This window comes from Emydura macquarii, unplaced genomic scaffold (assembly GCF_026122565.2).
Source record: "Emydura macquarii macquarii isolate MOO-44397 ecotype Brisbane River unplaced genomic scaffold, CSIRO-AGI_Emac_v2 contig_1692, whole genome shotgun sequence".
NCBI lineage: Eukaryota > Metazoa > Chordata > Testudines > Chelidae > Emydura > Emydura macquarii.
The window spans coordinates 1,682,806-1,699,078 of NW_027131829.1; the positions used below are offsets into that span (position 1 = coordinate 1,682,806).

General features: G+C 57.2%; 1 protein-coding gene across 2 annotated transcripts in view; it reads left to right on the forward strand.

The window, feature by feature from the left end:
• Positions 1–12,753: 12,753 nt before the first annotated feature.
• FMNL1 (formin like 1) overlaps positions 12,754–16,273 on the forward strand; it is a 61,084-nt gene continuing 57,564 nt past the window's right edge. For both annotated transcript variants that reach the window (XM_067556258.1, XM_067556259.1), the window contains exon 1: positions 12,754–13,189. In XM_067556258.1, coding sequence (XP_067412359.1) covers positions 13,043–13,189 — 147 coding nt within the window. In that variant the 5' untranslated portion in view covers positions 12,754–13,042. The remainder of the gene's footprint in view (positions 13,190–16,273) is intronic.

The window sequence follows — 16,273 nt, forward strand, 5'->3', positions numbered from 1 at the left end:
CTTACAGAGCACATCACCTCAATCGGGGGTTGCAGTTCACAGCCTGGTTCTCACACAAGGCGGGGTGGGAGTCCACACGTCTTTCATCTGCTTACCATCCCCAGTTCAACGGCCAGACAGAAAGGGCCAATCAGATTCTCAAGCGGTATCTGCGCTGCTACCTCCATCATGACCAGATGATTGGTTCTCATTTCCCTCTTAAGTGGAGTTTTGCCTACAACAATGCACCATGCATCCACAGGTCACAGCCCCTGTTTTACCATTTATGGGTACCAACCCGATTCCACCCATGACTACCTGCACCCTCGCCCAATCTGGCCGCCTCAGATCTGGTGCAGTGGATTTGCTGGGCCCCGGAAGACGTGAAGAAGCACCTGGAAAAGTCAAAAGCCGTGTGACGGGATCCCCAGGGTGCAACCTGGGACTGTGGGAGTGCTGTGCCCCATTAACTCACTAGCCTGGGCTGTCTCTCACATTTGTTTGCTAGTGGCCTTCCTTGGAGCCTGGGCCCGAGGAAGGGTCGTGACACCCCTGCTGGACAGAACCAGGCCCTGCAGGCCAAGTCACCCGGCAGCAGAGGGGCGGAGTCAGGGCTAGGGAGGGAAGTATAAAAGGCAGGCCCAGCAGCTCAGTCAGGGGAAGGTGTTGCTGGAGACAGACGTGTCTTCCTAGAGGTGGTGGTCTAGGCCTGACCCAGGCCCTGTAACTGTTCAGCGCAACTGCCCCGCTGAGCAGAGCCTCCAAAGCCTGCCCGAATTGCTGGGCTGGAGTGACTGGAGAGGGCTGCCGGGCCCTGGGAGCAGCTGCCTGAGCCCGCTGGGTGGGAGAAACCCCCTGAGGCTGGCCCTGACATGGGGAGCTGCCTGACATGGAGGACCCAGTGGAGTGGACCGAACCTCGTGGACCGGAGGTACCCCTGGGGCCCTGCAACCTGGAGGAGCTGCCCTCTGCGGATGACCCTGAGGAGTTTCCAGACCTGCCACCGGTTGATGGTGAGGGACTTGCAGGATGCCTGCTCACCGTCTCCCCCGGTGACCCAGAGGGAGATACGTGGCTGCAGGTACCCAGGGATGGAGTGGGAGGCAGTAGCCCAGGGACAGCAGACCAGAGAGTGGCTGAGTGTGACCGAGTCAGTCAGCGCATTGCAGCTGGATCCCTGCTGACTGCCACTGCTAGGGCCCTGGGCTGGGATGCAGTGGAGTCGGATGGGCCTGCGTCCGCCTGCCCCCTTCCCTAGCCACCCCGGGAGTGCTTGGCTCCTCTGCACGGCTGGTCAGAGGACCCTGAGCTTTGCCTACCCTGCCCTGCCTGAGGGCCGGGGGCAATAGGCTGCTGGCCCATCCCGCCTGTTGGAAGGCTGAGGGTCATGAACCCCTTACCAGCCCTGCTGTACATGAGGGCCAGGGGGCTACAGATTGCCAGAGAAGCCCGCCCTGCCTGGGGGAAGGGGCTACAGACCCATAAACAGGGAGCTTCTTCCCCTCGACAAAAGCGCTGTGGCCTTCCTTGGAGCCTGGGCCCAAGGAAGGGTCACGATGCCCCCGGCTGGACCGTGCCTACAGCGTACATAAGGATCAGCCCAAGAAGCCTGGTTTTACATCGCCCTGAGGCCACCTCTTGGGGAAGGGGCAAGGCCAGCTGCAGGTCTTGAACTGTGGTCTCCAGGGGGCTTCAGGGCCGGTCAGCACCAGCCTGCCACCCAGTGACCTGCTAACCGTTGCTAGGGTGGAAGCTGAATCCTGACTGAGGATGCCAGTCCTGGAACCTGCCTGGTAGGATGAGGGGGGGAGGCCTAAGTGGGCCACAGCTTCTATATAAACCCAGGACAGGGCCAGGAAATCGTCCATGCACCTGGGATCCCCCCTCCTCTGGACTAGGTGCCTCCTGCTCCTCTAGCTTGAATGTCTGCTCTCTTGACCTGGCTTGACTCCTGGCATCCGACTTGTGGTTCGTATCTCCACTTTGTCTCCTGCGTCTGATCTCCTGGTGAGTTTCACAACAGAGCAACAGAGGAAGGCTGAGACTCTCCTCCTGCGTTCGGTGCTGGCGGGGGAGCATGCTCTCCTGGCCATAAAATCTTTCTGTCTTTGCCCCCTTTGCAGCCTGCCTCTCTCCTATCTGCCCCGTATCCAGGGAAATCCTCCTCTGCTCCCACTCCTCTCCCTGCCTCCCCCCTGCTTTTAGCTCCCCCACCCCTCTGCCAGCGCCTGACACTGCCCCACTGCTTGTATCCCACCCCCCACTTCCTCCTGTCCCCACTCTGCTCCTCCCACCCACCCCAGCCTGGCTGCCCACTGTCTGTCCTCACTTTGCTCCTCACCCCTTTTCATTTGAGTCAGGCCCACGTCCTCCGCCCCTCTGCCTGGGCACCACCCGCGAGGGAGTCTCTCAGCTGTCGGTTTTGCTGCCTAGCCCCAGGCAGGGTGATCTGCAGGCAAAGTCCTTGCATTCCCAGGCTCTGTCACCCTCACCCCCCTTGCCATACGTCCTGCCCACGTATTTGTCCATCCACACTCCATCTGGCCTTCCGCCTTGGCCCATTTCACAGGGCGGGCAGCTCACTGCCCGGATCCCTGGAGAACAGCTTCTCAAAGCATCACTCTTTAAAATCCCAAGAAAAGCCAGGCAGCCTGAGCTCCTCTTGGCCCCTCTGCACCCATCACCCAGAGCAGCTCTGCTGGGTCCCGCTCCAAACCCCCACATCACCAAGGGACTGTGGGTTTCCCAGGCAACCAGGTAAATAGGCGATGTAGTCATTTCCTACAGGGGTTTTTCTTAAATAAGCAAATGAAAACATTGTGTGAAGCCGTAGTGACCCCACACGGGGCAGTGGCAGGCCCGGCCCGGCCCGGCCCGTGAGATCAGCGCACAGAGGGCGAGCCCTCGAGCTACCTGAGAAATGGGCAGTAACAGGCTGTTGTGCTCTATGCCGACCAGCCACTAGAGGGGCTAAGACACACGTGCTGACCGTGCACTTCGCAGCTGTTTGCTGACAGCAGAGGCCGTCTGAGACTCAGCGATCCTGGGTTTAATGCCATGCTCTGCAGAGGAGTGAGCGCTAGTGATTATAAAACCGTTCTGGCCCTGTCCTATTTCCCTCCATCCAACACCCACCTGCCAAGACTCCCGCCCCTGTCCCCCTCTGCTCCTATTCCCCACCACAGGTGCTCCTGGCTACACCCTCTCTGCTCCTTGTCCCTGTGCATGGGTGGCAGCTGCTCCTACAGAGGACAGGAAGGAAGCAGCCTGCAGTGAGAAGAGAACAACTTTCGGTGGGGATCGTTTGCTGACAGACTGAGACAGACCCTTTCCACAGATCGGGAATTTCCTTCTGTTCTCACCCCCTTAGTTACACCTGCCATGTGGGGACAGAGTTACCCGCCAGAAACCAGGGGCACAAAGCAAAGTGGTCACCAGGGCTCCTTTGAGAGCCAGCAGCCTCCTGAGCCCCGCGAGCTGGAAAAAGCCCCTCGCTGCACTGCATGGCAATCCTAGGGGCACGCAGGGCGCCCCGCTGACCTTCCAGGTCTGAGTCCCTTCAGATTCGCTCCAGTTTAACAGCGGGCAGAATTCTCGCAGGGTGCCAGCCCCTGCTGCTGTTCCGGCTGAGCCCGGCTTTCATCTTCCATGTGCACTAAAATCCACACGATTACTTGATTGCCTTGAAATTTGGTATGTTGCATGGGGGGGGGGAGGGAGGGATAGCACTAGTCACCCAAATTTGGGGTCACTTGGCTAAAGGCCTCCTGAGACACAGACACCCCCCCGGGGGAAAGCAGCCTTTTTCAAAGAGGAGGGGTTCGTGGTAGGAGTGGGATTCAAAGCCACATGGGAGAGAGACTGTCCTGAACATGTGGGGGCATGCCCCACATTGGGGGAGAGGAGAAAGGGGGCATGGCAGGGCCCAGGCCACCCCTCCCCCCCCCCCCCCCCGGGGCCAGGGAGGGAGCACTACCCCACCCTGCTCTTTAGCCCGGCCCCCCAGCCCTGGCTGCCGGCCGTGGTTCCCCAGCTTGGCCCCCGGCTCCGCTCCCAGTCTCGGTCGCCATGGCCCCACCTCAGCCCATAGCCGCCACGGCCCACCTGGGGCCACAGCCTCAGCCGCTGGCCTTGACCCTGGCTCCAGCCTCTGTGCCTGTCTTGGGCCCCGGATGCCACAGCTCTGCTCCCAGCTGCAGCCCCTGGCCCCACCCATGGCTCTGCTCCCAGCCCCAGGAGGTGTGTGTGTGTGTGTGTGTGTGTGACGGGGTGCGGCGCGCGCGCAACCTAAAAGGTTTGGGGCCCATTGCTCTACTGCCACTTGCCCTTCGTTAAACCCACAGCCCACACTGCTCTCCAATCTCACTGCTGACTGTCCTCAGGGCGAGAAAAGCCCTGTGCCCCAGGCCTGACACACCCCACGCAACGCAGCTCTGACACTGGCTCTGCCAAGGCAGACATGCACCCCACCTCTTTCCTTGGGTCACCCACACAGGGCCAGGGAGAGGGGCTCCCTCCCACCCCTCCTCCCCACGAGCCAGCCCCTCCAGATCCCCCACGTCACAAGCACAGCTCTTCCAAGCTGCTCCGGTGAATTCCTCCACCATTCAGTGCAGCTGCATCCCCCCCGCCCCAGACACTGCCCTGGGAGGGCCTGCAGAGGATCTGCCAGCTACTGGGGGGTAGAGTTCAGCTTTCAGGGGCGTTTCCCTTAACTCTAGTGCCTGGGTTTGGGAGGTTTGAGGTCTGCTGAGCAGGACATGCTGGAAGGGCACCAGGCACCCTGACCTCTGCGTGGCTTACGCCGTGTTGTCACTGAATGCCTCTCTGGAGCTGGGCTGCTGTGATTCCCTAGATGCCCGTCTTCAGAGCCATGCATGACGCTGTGCCCAGAGCCAGGCGGTCCCAGGCTTATTCTCAGAGTTTCCCTGCCCACACTCTGCTTAGGGGGGGTGACTCCATTGGGAAAGGCTCTGCCGCCCCATTCACCTCGTCCAGCCAGTGGCTCGGACTTGCTAGCAGCCGGCTCCTGGCTGGACCATCTTGGGGGCTTGCTTTGATGCTCTCTAGCCACGGGCCCAGTAGCGGGCAGCAAGACGTCACTGCACCTGCACTGGGCTAGCGCTGGGGGCACCCTGGCTCTGCCTGCTGTGTGCTGGGCGGGCTGGAAGGAAGGGGGCGCAGAAGGGATTTGGGGGCAGAGGGTGACAGCGGGGGAGGTGTCGCTTTTCTCTCCAACCCCAGGGCGTGTAGCGCCAGATGCTGAGCTCATTTACACTGCTGTCACTACAGAGCCACTCCGTGGAGAGGCTCCGGATTCACACCAGTGTAATGAACAGAAGCTGTTCACAGGAATTGCCAGGCTGGATCGGAGCCGGGGCCCCCTTTGTCCAGTATCCTGGCTCTGAGAGTGGCCAGCATCGGCTGCTTCAGAGGAAGGAGCAAGAACCCCATAGCTGGCAGTTATGGGCAGGCCTGCCCTACAGGAAAGTCCCTTCCTGACCCTGCTCCCTCGAGGTCAGCTGGAGCCCTGGAGCAGGAGGGCTCCCTGTCCGTCCCTTCCAAACCGAGCTTTATATTGCCTTGACTGTGCATGGGGAATGAGCCTCCCAGCGGCTGCCATCTGCTCCGTTAGATGCAAACGAGGCCTGGCCTTTGGGCTCCATGAGCATGGCCCTTCGTCTGAAGAAGGGTGCGCACAAAAGAGCCCCCCCTCCCCCCCTCAGTATTCCTGACTCAGCAGAGGAAATCCTGCCTTTACCTGTGGCAAAAGCATCCTCCTCCTCTGCTGAAAATAACCGAGGGAAGTTATCGATTCCCCCACCCAAACCTGGGGCCTGACTCACCACTGCCCTGCCCCCTGTGCCACTCTCTGCACCAGTGCAAGCCCTTCCCATTCTGAACTGGTGGCATGAGATTCCCACTTTGCATAGCTGTGAATGCCAGAGCCAGGCTCGTGGGGTTTTGGTGGCACTGGCCATGGGGCTCTCTGGGGACACCCCAAAGTCCTGTGGGAGTTTGTCTATGAGGGTCCCACCTCTGGCCTCATGCTCACTAGAGCTCCCAGCTGCTCCGGACTATTCCTGGGTCCCGTGCACAACAGTTTCCTGTGTCAGTGCATCAGCGGCCAGCTGAATCCCTAGATCAGCTATTCCAGGGCTTCCTAGGGGAATGGTGCCCTAGAAAAGTGTGTGACTGGGGATGGAACAAGAGCAATGTAGGGCAGGGAGGGGAGAGCAACACGGGCTTTAAAAACTCCCAGAGATTAATGATGGGACCGAATCCTGACTGCAAGATGACAGATCCTGAAACGATGGGGCAGGGCCATGCCCCTGCTGGTGGCCTGCAAAGGAATTTAAACACACGGGACCTGTGCCCCTTTTAGATGATGTATAAAGAGAGGCTGAAAGGGGGGTTGTTAGTTTAAAAACCCCTTTCACAAACTCTAATCAGTAGCAATGAGTATCTGTCGTGTGGTGCCAGCGCCCCATCGGGCCAAGTGCTGTGCAAACACGGAACCGAAAGATGGTCCCTGCCCCAAGGGGCTTACAGTTCTTTTACTGTAGCAATATCCCGTCTTATGTCCCCTGGTGCTGACAAACTGGCCCCCAGCACCCCTAGGCCACAGGCCTAAGCCTTCTCCTTGAGTTCCTGGACGAACCTGGCTAATGGGGTCTCAAGGTGGGCACCCAAAGACTCCCAAAATCAATGGCCACTTTTGAATTACCGGCCCTGGGCCCTAGGAGTTTCTTGCCTAGAGTCCTTCCACATTCATCACACTTGTACCCTGGTTTTGTGCTGCCTCAGCTCTTCCAGGGGTGCGCCAGGGCCCCATCACTGGCAGTAATTGTTTCAACATCTTCTCCCCAGCGTGTTCGTGAATATGACTGGCGTAAAATCACAGGCATGCCAGGCTTGAAGGGCCACGTGGGCACCTCATCACCCTGACCTGAAGTGTCCACTTCCTACACCAGGCAGTGTGGGCTAGTGGCCAGCGCATGGGATGCAGACTTAGGAGACCTGGGTTCTGTTCCTGGCTCTGGTGTGCTGGGTGACCTTAGGTAAGTTGCTGCTAAGCTCTTGGTGTGTCAGCTTCCCCATCTAGGAAGTGGGGCTAATGATAATGATCACCTGGGAAGCACTTTGATATCTCCTGCTTGGAAAAACACTCCTCGCTAAGACCCTGAGATTCTCAGGGGAGGTAAGAGGAATTAGGGGCACTCTAGGCTATATGATCTTTGACATCACCACCCTGGGACCCTTGTACCATGTAGCAATGTAGGGAGGGAAGTGTAGTTGCAAACCTCCGACACCTGTTTGTGCCCCCTTAGGGGTCGTGACCCTAACCTGAGCTCCCCTGATGTAGGCTGAGTAAGCCTGTTCCCGTCCCACGGCCGCCATGCCATGCACAGTTGCAGCCTGACACTATAATAATTTGTTTTTCTGTAAGTGACTTTCAGACGGGGCTCTCCGAGCTTTTTGCAAACATCCATTAAGTCTCACTAGGGCGGGGTGTGTGTGTCCTGCCATCAGCCTTGGCTCATAAATGGAGAAACTGATGCTCATGCAGGTGAAATTACTTGCTCAGAGTCTCACAGCACAACAGGGGGAAAGCCAGGAATAGAACCCAGGAGTCCGGCTCCCCAGTCCCCTGCTCTAACCACTAGAAGACACTCCCTCCCTGCTTCTGAGGTCTCCATTTCCTCTGCTGCCCCTCCTGCAGCAGTTCTGGGTGTTGTCAGGCGCCAGGCTGCACAGTGCTGACTGGAAATGACAGTCAAGGGAAGGAGAATCGCCTGTAAATGTTTGGGGGGGTAGGGGAAAAATGAAATAAAACATTCATGGCTCCACCACTTGGGATCCCAGCCAGTTTCAGAAACTGACTCCGGCCGTGTTTCATGACAGACGAGCCGAGCGTGGAGAAGAGGCGAAGCTGCATGAGATGGAAAGCTGGACTGGCCCATGAGCCTAGAGAGGGCGCAAGAAATGGCCTGCCTGGCTTCTCGGCCATTGGGCCAGGCTGGAGGTCGCCTCTGTTAACTCACACATCCCCTGACCTCTGCTGCAGCCACCCTCGCCAGCACCCCGTGGGGACTAGCGCCTCGCCGGCGATGCCGCCTCTGGCACAAAGCAGCTAGTCTGGATGGAGCATTGTGCATGAAACAACACCCCCTCCCCCATGCTCCATCAGCCGGAGTAGACCTGGCTGGACCTTCAGCTTCAAAGCACAGGCCTGTATCACTGGAGCTAAAGGAATTGCTCCATTAGCTAGCTAGGGGATTGGGCGCTAGCCTGAGCTACAGGAGACCTAACTGTGCTGTGTGACCTTGGACAAGTCATTTCCCCTCCCACCATTTCTCGTCTGTTCGGCCTGTGAGCTCCTGGAGGCAGGGCCCGTGTCTCTGTGTATTTGTAGAGTGCTCCGATCTCCTCTCCAGCTACGGCTGTCATTATATGGCAGCTGGCAGAGACCCATATGTTTAAGTTGCCTAACGTTTTCCATTACAAGAGATTCCTGCAATCTTCTTCTGAGAAGGTCTAACCCCTGGGGTCAGAGAAGTGCCTTTTCTTTCTCCCCCTGAAATTCTGGTTTTGCTGAGAGAGACACTTTGAAATCACTCCCCTTCCAGCACCTGCATTTTCAACGCAGTTTTGGCAGTGAACACGAACATCCTAAATGGCTGGGCCTCCTGCACACGGCACTGGGCCAGACGGCCTCTCCGTGGGGCGGGGAAGACAGCCACACCGGGGTCCCCCTGACGACACCTCCCTTGCTGACTGGACCCAGCACATGGCTTCAGTGGCCCATTCCCCCTCTGGGGGCACCACATGGGGCAGGAGCTCCCCCAAGTTGGGGGTGGGAAGGGGAGAGAAAAAGAGGTGCTAGGTTTCCCCCAAATCTGCCCCAGGGCCAGCCAATGGTCCCCGCAACCATTCCCCATGGTAACAGCTGTTTCCTGCTGGTAGCTCAAGCAGTGTTGAGGGTTCAAACCCGGATGATGTATGATGGTGGGAAAACCTAAGGGATTAAATAAAAAAATATTTAGCTAAAAGAACATTGTTTAAATGGCAAAGTCAAGCACTCAGAAGTCAGGAAATGCCAGAACTTTGGGTGTCCATGAAACCTTAACCTAGCCCTTACATAACTCTATGGCCCCGTTACCATAGCAAACACCTCCCAGTCTGTAACACTTTCATCCTTTCAGCACCCCTGGGAGCTGCAAGTTCCCTATCAGCACCACCTTACAGGTGGGGAACAGAGGACTTGCCCAAGGTCACGCAGGAAGTCTGTGGCAGAGCAGGGACAGGAATGTTAGTCTCCTAAGCCCTAGGTTAGCTCCATAGCCCCTGGACTATCCGTTGCCCCTTTGCTGCAATCTTTCCTGGCATGGTCACGTTCCACGTTGTGCACAGGAGGCCGCTCAGTCAGTGTGCTGGAGTGACCCGCATCTCTCCCTCCCGACGGGTATTTCCAGCCTGCCCAGTTCCCGGCCTCTACTGTCGCCTGCCCGGAACAGTCAGCCTGCCCAAGCCGGCTGGTTTTACTTTTCTCCTCAGAGGTGGTAAATGGTGGAGTTGGCCAGTTAAACTCCCCGCCCCCGGCCATTCTTTGGCAGCAAGCACATTTATTCTTAAGGGAAGAGCGATACAGAGAAAACAGATTAAAAACAATACAAGAACCTGCACACGCCAGTCAACTCACCGGGATCTCCCCCGCCAACGCCAGCAGGGGCTCTGGTGGGAATCAGCCTTCAAACTCCACAAGGGGTTTTCTGGGGTCACAAGTTCATAATCGCCTCAGCTCAGAACAAGCCCCCATCAGTCTTGTGGGGCCTCGTAGGCCACAGTCCTTCCAGCCCAACCAAGGAAGGCTTGGGGCCCCCCTTGGACAGGAGGTCCTGTCCCTTTACTGGATCAGGAAGGAGGCCCTGAGTCAGTATAAACTCAGGCTATTTAGCCAAAAGTCATTTCTGTGTCTGCTGGTCTCGGAGAATTTAATGTGAGCCACTAGATGCGAGCGTCTCTCCTTGGTGCGGTACTTCTCTGGAGATGTTACAACCTGACTGACTTCAGATCCTGGCAGACAGAATTTATCCTGAATCACAGTCTGGCTTTAGAGCCGAAAAGTCTACTCTCGCCATGATCTTCTTGCTGAGGCATCTACAAGAGAAATGCAGAGAACAAAAAAAAGCCCCTTTACATTGCCTTTATTGACCTCACAAAGGCTTTGACCTTGTCAGTAGATGCAGCCTATTTGCACTTCTAGAAAAGATCGGATGTCCCCCCACGCTCTGAAGCATGATTCGGTCCTTCCATGAACACGTGTACGGCACAGTCCAATATGACGGTTCAGCTTCCGAGGCTTTCCAGATTCGGAGCAGGGACGAGCAAGGCTGCGTTCTTGCCCTAACTCTGTTTGGGATCGTCTTCTCCTTGCTACTGAAACAAGCTTCTGGTTCCTCAATGGAGGGAATCGACTTGCACACATGTTCCGATGGGAAGCTGTTCAATCTTGCAAGACTTAGATCGAAAACCAAGACTCGGGAGGTCCTTATCCGACAGCTCCTCTTCGCTGACGACGCAGCAGCGACAACCCACACAGAAGCCCATCTCCAAAATCTCACAGACAGTTTTCCCAAAGCCTGCCAAGACTTTGGGTTTACTATAAGCTTAAAAAAAACCCCATAATGTGCCACGGAGTTGAAGAACATCAACAATTATGAACTTGAAATGGCGAATGAGTTCACATACCCGGGGCCACTCTCGCAGACAACCTGTCACTTGAGACAGATGTAACATCCCATCGGAAAAGCTGCCACAACAGTATCTAGATGAGCAGGAGGGTATGGCAGAGCCATCGACTGACAGGACACACAAAGATCGGTGTGCATTGTGCATGTGTTGTCAGTACACTTTTGTACAAGACCTGAGCTATGGACCTTATACTCTCACCAGGAAAAATGGCTCGACAGCTTTCATGTGCGTTGTCATCCTCGAATTTCTGGAATCAGAGGAACGGGGTCAGCAACACTGAAGTGCTCCAATGAGTCCGTATACCAGCATGCAAACACTCCTTAACCAGAGACACCTCCGCTGGCCTGGGCATGTGCGCTGAATGAATGATGTGCACGTCCCAAAGGACATCTTCTCTGGCCAACTGGCATCTGGAAAAAGACCCAACGGGTGGCCAACATTGTGCTTCAAGGATGTGTGCGAGCGAGAGCTCAAAGAAATGGACGTAGATACGGATAACCGGGAAGCTCACACTCAGGACCACAAGAGCTCAGTAAAGATCTGCAAAGCTACAAGAAGAAGCAGTCCAGCTCAGCCGAGGAAAAAAAGAGCTTGCAGAAGGCAGAGGCCAAAGGATCAAAACACCACCTTTAAATGTGGCAGAGATTGTCTCCCTTGAGCGTGTCTCTCCAGCCACAGCCGGGGCTGCTCTAAAACCAGCTGCATGCATTTTTTACCTCTCGGGGAGCATGCCATGGTCTCTTGAGACTGAAGGATGCCTACCACTCTGCCTAGACCCCCCACTTCATACTTAGTTCCTAGAGGACTGCAGTCCCCCTCCCCCGTTACTTTACATACAGTCCCTGGCCCACACGGATACAGAAAGGTAATTCAACAGGGTTTGTCCTGTCTCAGCTCTTTGCAGGATCCCTGCCTCCTTTGTTCTAGAAGTTGGGTGGAGGACAAGGCAGGGCCTGCAGGCAGAGACAGGATGGCGGTGTGGTTAAGGCAGGGGACAGCCGGCAGGAGAACTGAGTACTCTCTCTGCCGGGACCTTCCCCCGTTTAAGTCTCTTAAACCACAGCCTCCGCCGGTGGATGCTAACTGTGTGTGCGTACGTGAGGCGCTGTCGGTGTCGCCACTGGGAGCCAGCGCCCTTGGGGCCTGGCTACACAAGGTGGACACGGCTCTCTCTTGTGCCGGAAAGCCTGCCTCCCTGAGAGCGCATTTCTCCCCCCCTTTAACTGGAGGAACGTAGGCTGTGAAACGAGGCTGTAGGCTGTGAAATGAGTGATGATCCCCTGGCATGATGAGGGGGGAGCCGAGGGCCTGGGACCTAGGCTGCAATTCGCAGCAACTTCTGGCTGTTTGGGCCCAGCTGAAGCAGGTGGACGTAGCCCCTGACATCAGCTCCTCCGGCACAGAGCCAGAGCCCCGGGCCTGCCCCAGACCCAAGAGCGGAAAGCGCCTGGGGCTGGGGAAAGACCTGATCCAGCAGAAGCCAAGAGGCGGGTGCGGGCTGCCCCGGGGGTGGAGTGACATCGCGGGGTCTCAGCTCATATCCCCCGCCCGGCGCAGGGCCCGGAACCAGGCCAGGCTCTGGGCTGAACCAGCAGCTCTTTGACCTACTTCCTCCCCCTGCTCACTTGGCCTTGGCTCCTCCGGGGAGCCAGCTCGTCTCTGCCCGTGAGCCGTGGGCTTTGGGACCCTGCAGCCCACTCGCGGCCGGCCCTGCTCCGCTCGGCTCCCAGCCCTTCCTTCCAGCAGGTGCCTGGCTCGGGCCCCGCCGCTCATCCTCGGGCCCCGGCTCCTGCCCTACAGCCGGGCCGCCCCCCCCCCAGCCGGCCCCCGTCCCCTCCCCGGGCCGTGCGCCGCCCCGGGCCCGGCTCGCAGGCAGGGTCCGGCTCGGCCCCGCCCGGGGGCGGTTTCGCTGCCGAGCGCCCCGAAGTTGCCGGCCGCCGGGGAGATCTTGCAACAAAACCCCCCAGCCCCGGCCGCGGCGCTTCCTGTGCGGCGCGCCCGGCGGAGCCGTCACCGCCGCTGCTGCCTCCGCCGGCGATCGAGCCATCCATCGGCCGCCCCGCAGACACCCCGCCCGGCCGACGGGCGCCCCGCAGCCGCGGCCCCCCCGGCGCGGAGCTGATGGAAGCGGAGCCCTGAGCGCGGCGCTGCGCGGCTGAGCTGCGGGGAGCGCCGAGAGATCCGGGCGGGGACAGCCCGGCCCCGGCGGGGTTCAGAGCCCGGGGGCGCGGGAGGAAAGTTTCCTCTTGCCCGTGTCTGGATTGCGGAGCCCGGGCGCAGGTGGCCGGCCCCGGGCGGGAGCCGCAGGATGGGCAACGCGGCCGGCAGCGCCGAGCCGGCTCCGGCGAAGGAAGGCAGGAGCCAGTCGCCGGCCCCGCCGGCCAAGCAGCCCGCCTCCCCGAAGCAGCCCATGCCCAGCGCCGGGGAGCTGGAGGAAAGATTCACCCACGTGCTGGTAAGTGGCTGAGCCGCCTCCCTTCCCCCCCGGCCGCCCCGTCCCGTCCCGTCGCCTGCAGCCCGGCGGGGCTGTGCGGGCAGCCAGGGGTCGGGCAGCACCGCAGCATGTCTGAGGCTGCAGCCGGCCCAGGGGATCCGTGACCTTCCCCCCGCCCTGGCCTGTGAGAGAAGCAAGACAACTTTCTGGGAGGGTCCACTGGAGCAGCGAGGGGCTCAGGGGTGCTGGTGTCCCAGCCCCGGGGTGGTGGGGCTGACGCACCTGGCCTGGTCCCCGTTGCAATCTGTGTAGGATGCTCTGGTGCCCAGAGAGAAGGTCACCAAGACCTTCCGCTCCCCCGCCAGAAAGCTGGCAGGTGACACGGCCTCTCGGCCTGGGAGAGGAAATATCTGGCCTTCTGAAGAAGTTGTGCTGTGGGCGGGTGTGTGAGAGCAAGAGAAAACCCGGCTGCCCGAGAGGCATATCCGAGGGGACCCCACTGGCGCCCACCCATTCATCCGCCACCCAGCTACGCAGGCCCCATAACTTTTCGCTGCTGTTCTTGCAGCGTGAACGTTCCGGGGCTGCCTGGCTAGATGGCCCCGGGCCCCGCACAGGGAAGCAGATCTCTTTCTCTGCTTTCAAATAATAGATCATGGATGGTTTGCAATTTAAATTTAAGATGGACGCATGGACGGGCACCGGCCAGGGGAAACCCCACGGCGGAACCCTGTCCTGACACTTTCCCCCGCCTTTTTCTTTTTAATTTGATTCAACGCCTTCACATTTGGGGGCTGTTGGGAGACAGGTTTGGGTGGGAGGGTGTTAAATTCTAAGCCAGAGATTTAGTGCTTGGCCCACTCCTGGCACAGCCTAGAGTTGAGATGTTTTGGAAATTCTCATTTGCCAGATTGCATCATTAGTCCCACTAGTTCGCTATTCTGCCAGTTCCTGATAATTGTGTGTGTGTGTGTGTGTGTGTGTAATGCACTCAGCCCATTGTGCAATGCTGCACACCAGAGGCGGTGAATCATTCTTTCCTGACCTCTGCAGCAATCAGTTTGCATCCTTAAGTTGCATGGCTGTGCATCTTTTGTTATCTGGGGTCCATCCTTATTTTAAAACCAGCCTTGTATTTGACTCTCTGACCTCCTGCAGCAGGGAATTCCACAAGTTGTCTATATGCTGCTTAAATGTGTTGCCCTCTAATTTAATTTGAGTGGCTTTCCCTCCTTCCCCTCCAGTTATGGGACAAGCAAAACCAGGAGGGAACAATCCAGCTTTCACAGTCACTAGAGTGCTTTGAAATCTTCAACACCTCAGTCAAATCCTTTCTAATGCTACCGCTTTCCAGAATAAATAATAGTTGATTTTGAAATTCCTTGTTTTATATAAAATCCCCACTTCCATCCTGGTCCCCATCTTTGTTATCCTTCTTCTAGGCCTTTGTCAGCCTCTGCTCTATCCTACTGCGAGGTGACGGAAACTAGGCGCAGAGTTGCAGATTGTTTAATTTAAGAGACTGCAACTACAACGTACTGTGAATTACATTTCTTCCCCTTTTATCCCATTCAGGGATCCTGTATGTTTATTTGTATCTGCTGCTCCTGATTCCTTCCCTGCATCGCTTCTGGGGACTCCCAAGTCATCTCGTAGGGGGATTTCCCAAGTTTAGAGGCCATCATTTTGCCACTGCATGTTGCCTTTGACCAAGTTGTAACAAGACTTGGGGTAACATTTTCAGACGTGCATAAGGGACCTAAGAGCGTAAGCCTCCTGGGTGCCTAAGTCCCTTTTGAAAATGGGATTTCAGCTCCTAAGACCCTTGGTCTTGCCTGTACAGATGTTATAAGCATGTTAAAGCGGTGGTGCTTATGCTATGTAATCCGTGCGCAGCACTTCCTGCAGACGCTCTGGCGCCAGACACTTTAAAAATTCCCATAAGCTGGTCCTCTCACCTCCTGTCGTTCTGCCCAGTTTGTCAGTACGTTCACGTCCAACTGGCATTTCTCATCATCTCTTCCATCCTGGGGTTGGGTTTTTTTAAAGCAAGTATGGTCTTGTGATGAGGTCACAAGGCTGGGAATGAGGTAGGCCAGGCTCTATTCCTGCCTCTGCCACTGGTTTGCTGCATGGCTTGGGTAAGCGTTTTTCCCTTACTGAGCCTCAGTTTCCCCATCTGTAACGTGGGGATAACCTTCGTCACTGCAGGGCTGTGAGACTTCATTCAGCTATTTTTGTAAAATGCTTTCAGCTCCCAGAGAAGACCAGCGTCACTAACCCAAATGACCTCATGTCATCCGAACAAACCGTCCTCCGTGCCCTCCATATACACAGTGAATTAGATGGTCCAGTCCTGAAGTCTTGGTTGCTTCTCTCTCTCTCAGGAGCAGCTGTTCACCATGAACCTCCATTTCCTGTCAGTTAACCAAGCTCTACCGTACAACGGGAGCTTTCCCCTTTTGTTCTGTGATTATTTCCCTTAATAGCGTCTTCAGAGGGTCAGGGACCATTATGATCATCTAGTCTGACCCCCTGCATAGGCCAGGCCAGCAAATCTTGCCCAGCGAGCCTGCCTGAGCTACGGCATAGGAAGGATCCTGGCGGAGGTCTTGTTTTGATCTGGTTTTTAAAGAAGCCATGTCTGCGCACCTCCGAAAGGCTGGGGGGAGGGGTTAGCCACGCGGTTCAGTGGGACTAGTACAACGCGGCATCTCGAGTTTGCTGCTCTTTGTAAACCTGGAAGCAGCCACTCTCTTGCTTCCGCTGGCCAGAGAAGGGGGCTCAGTTCTCCTTTCCTGCAGCTTTCACTGTGCAAATACACAGGTCCCGGCTGTTACAAACACACAGCAAAGATTACACAAGTGACTCTGCTGTCAGCCAGGCAGTGCCCCAGGGGATATTCCTAGCATTGAGCCCAGCAAAATTGACAAGACTCTGGTCAGTTTTCACTATTGCTGTTCAGCACTGGACAGCCCTTAAACTGATACGGATCATGTCGGTTTCACTCTGGCTGCTGGTGGGGAAAGCTCTGGCCAAGGCTGAGACATTCTTTTCAAGACTTTGCTGTCCATTAGCCTAGGGGGCTGGCAAGCACCAAGCCTG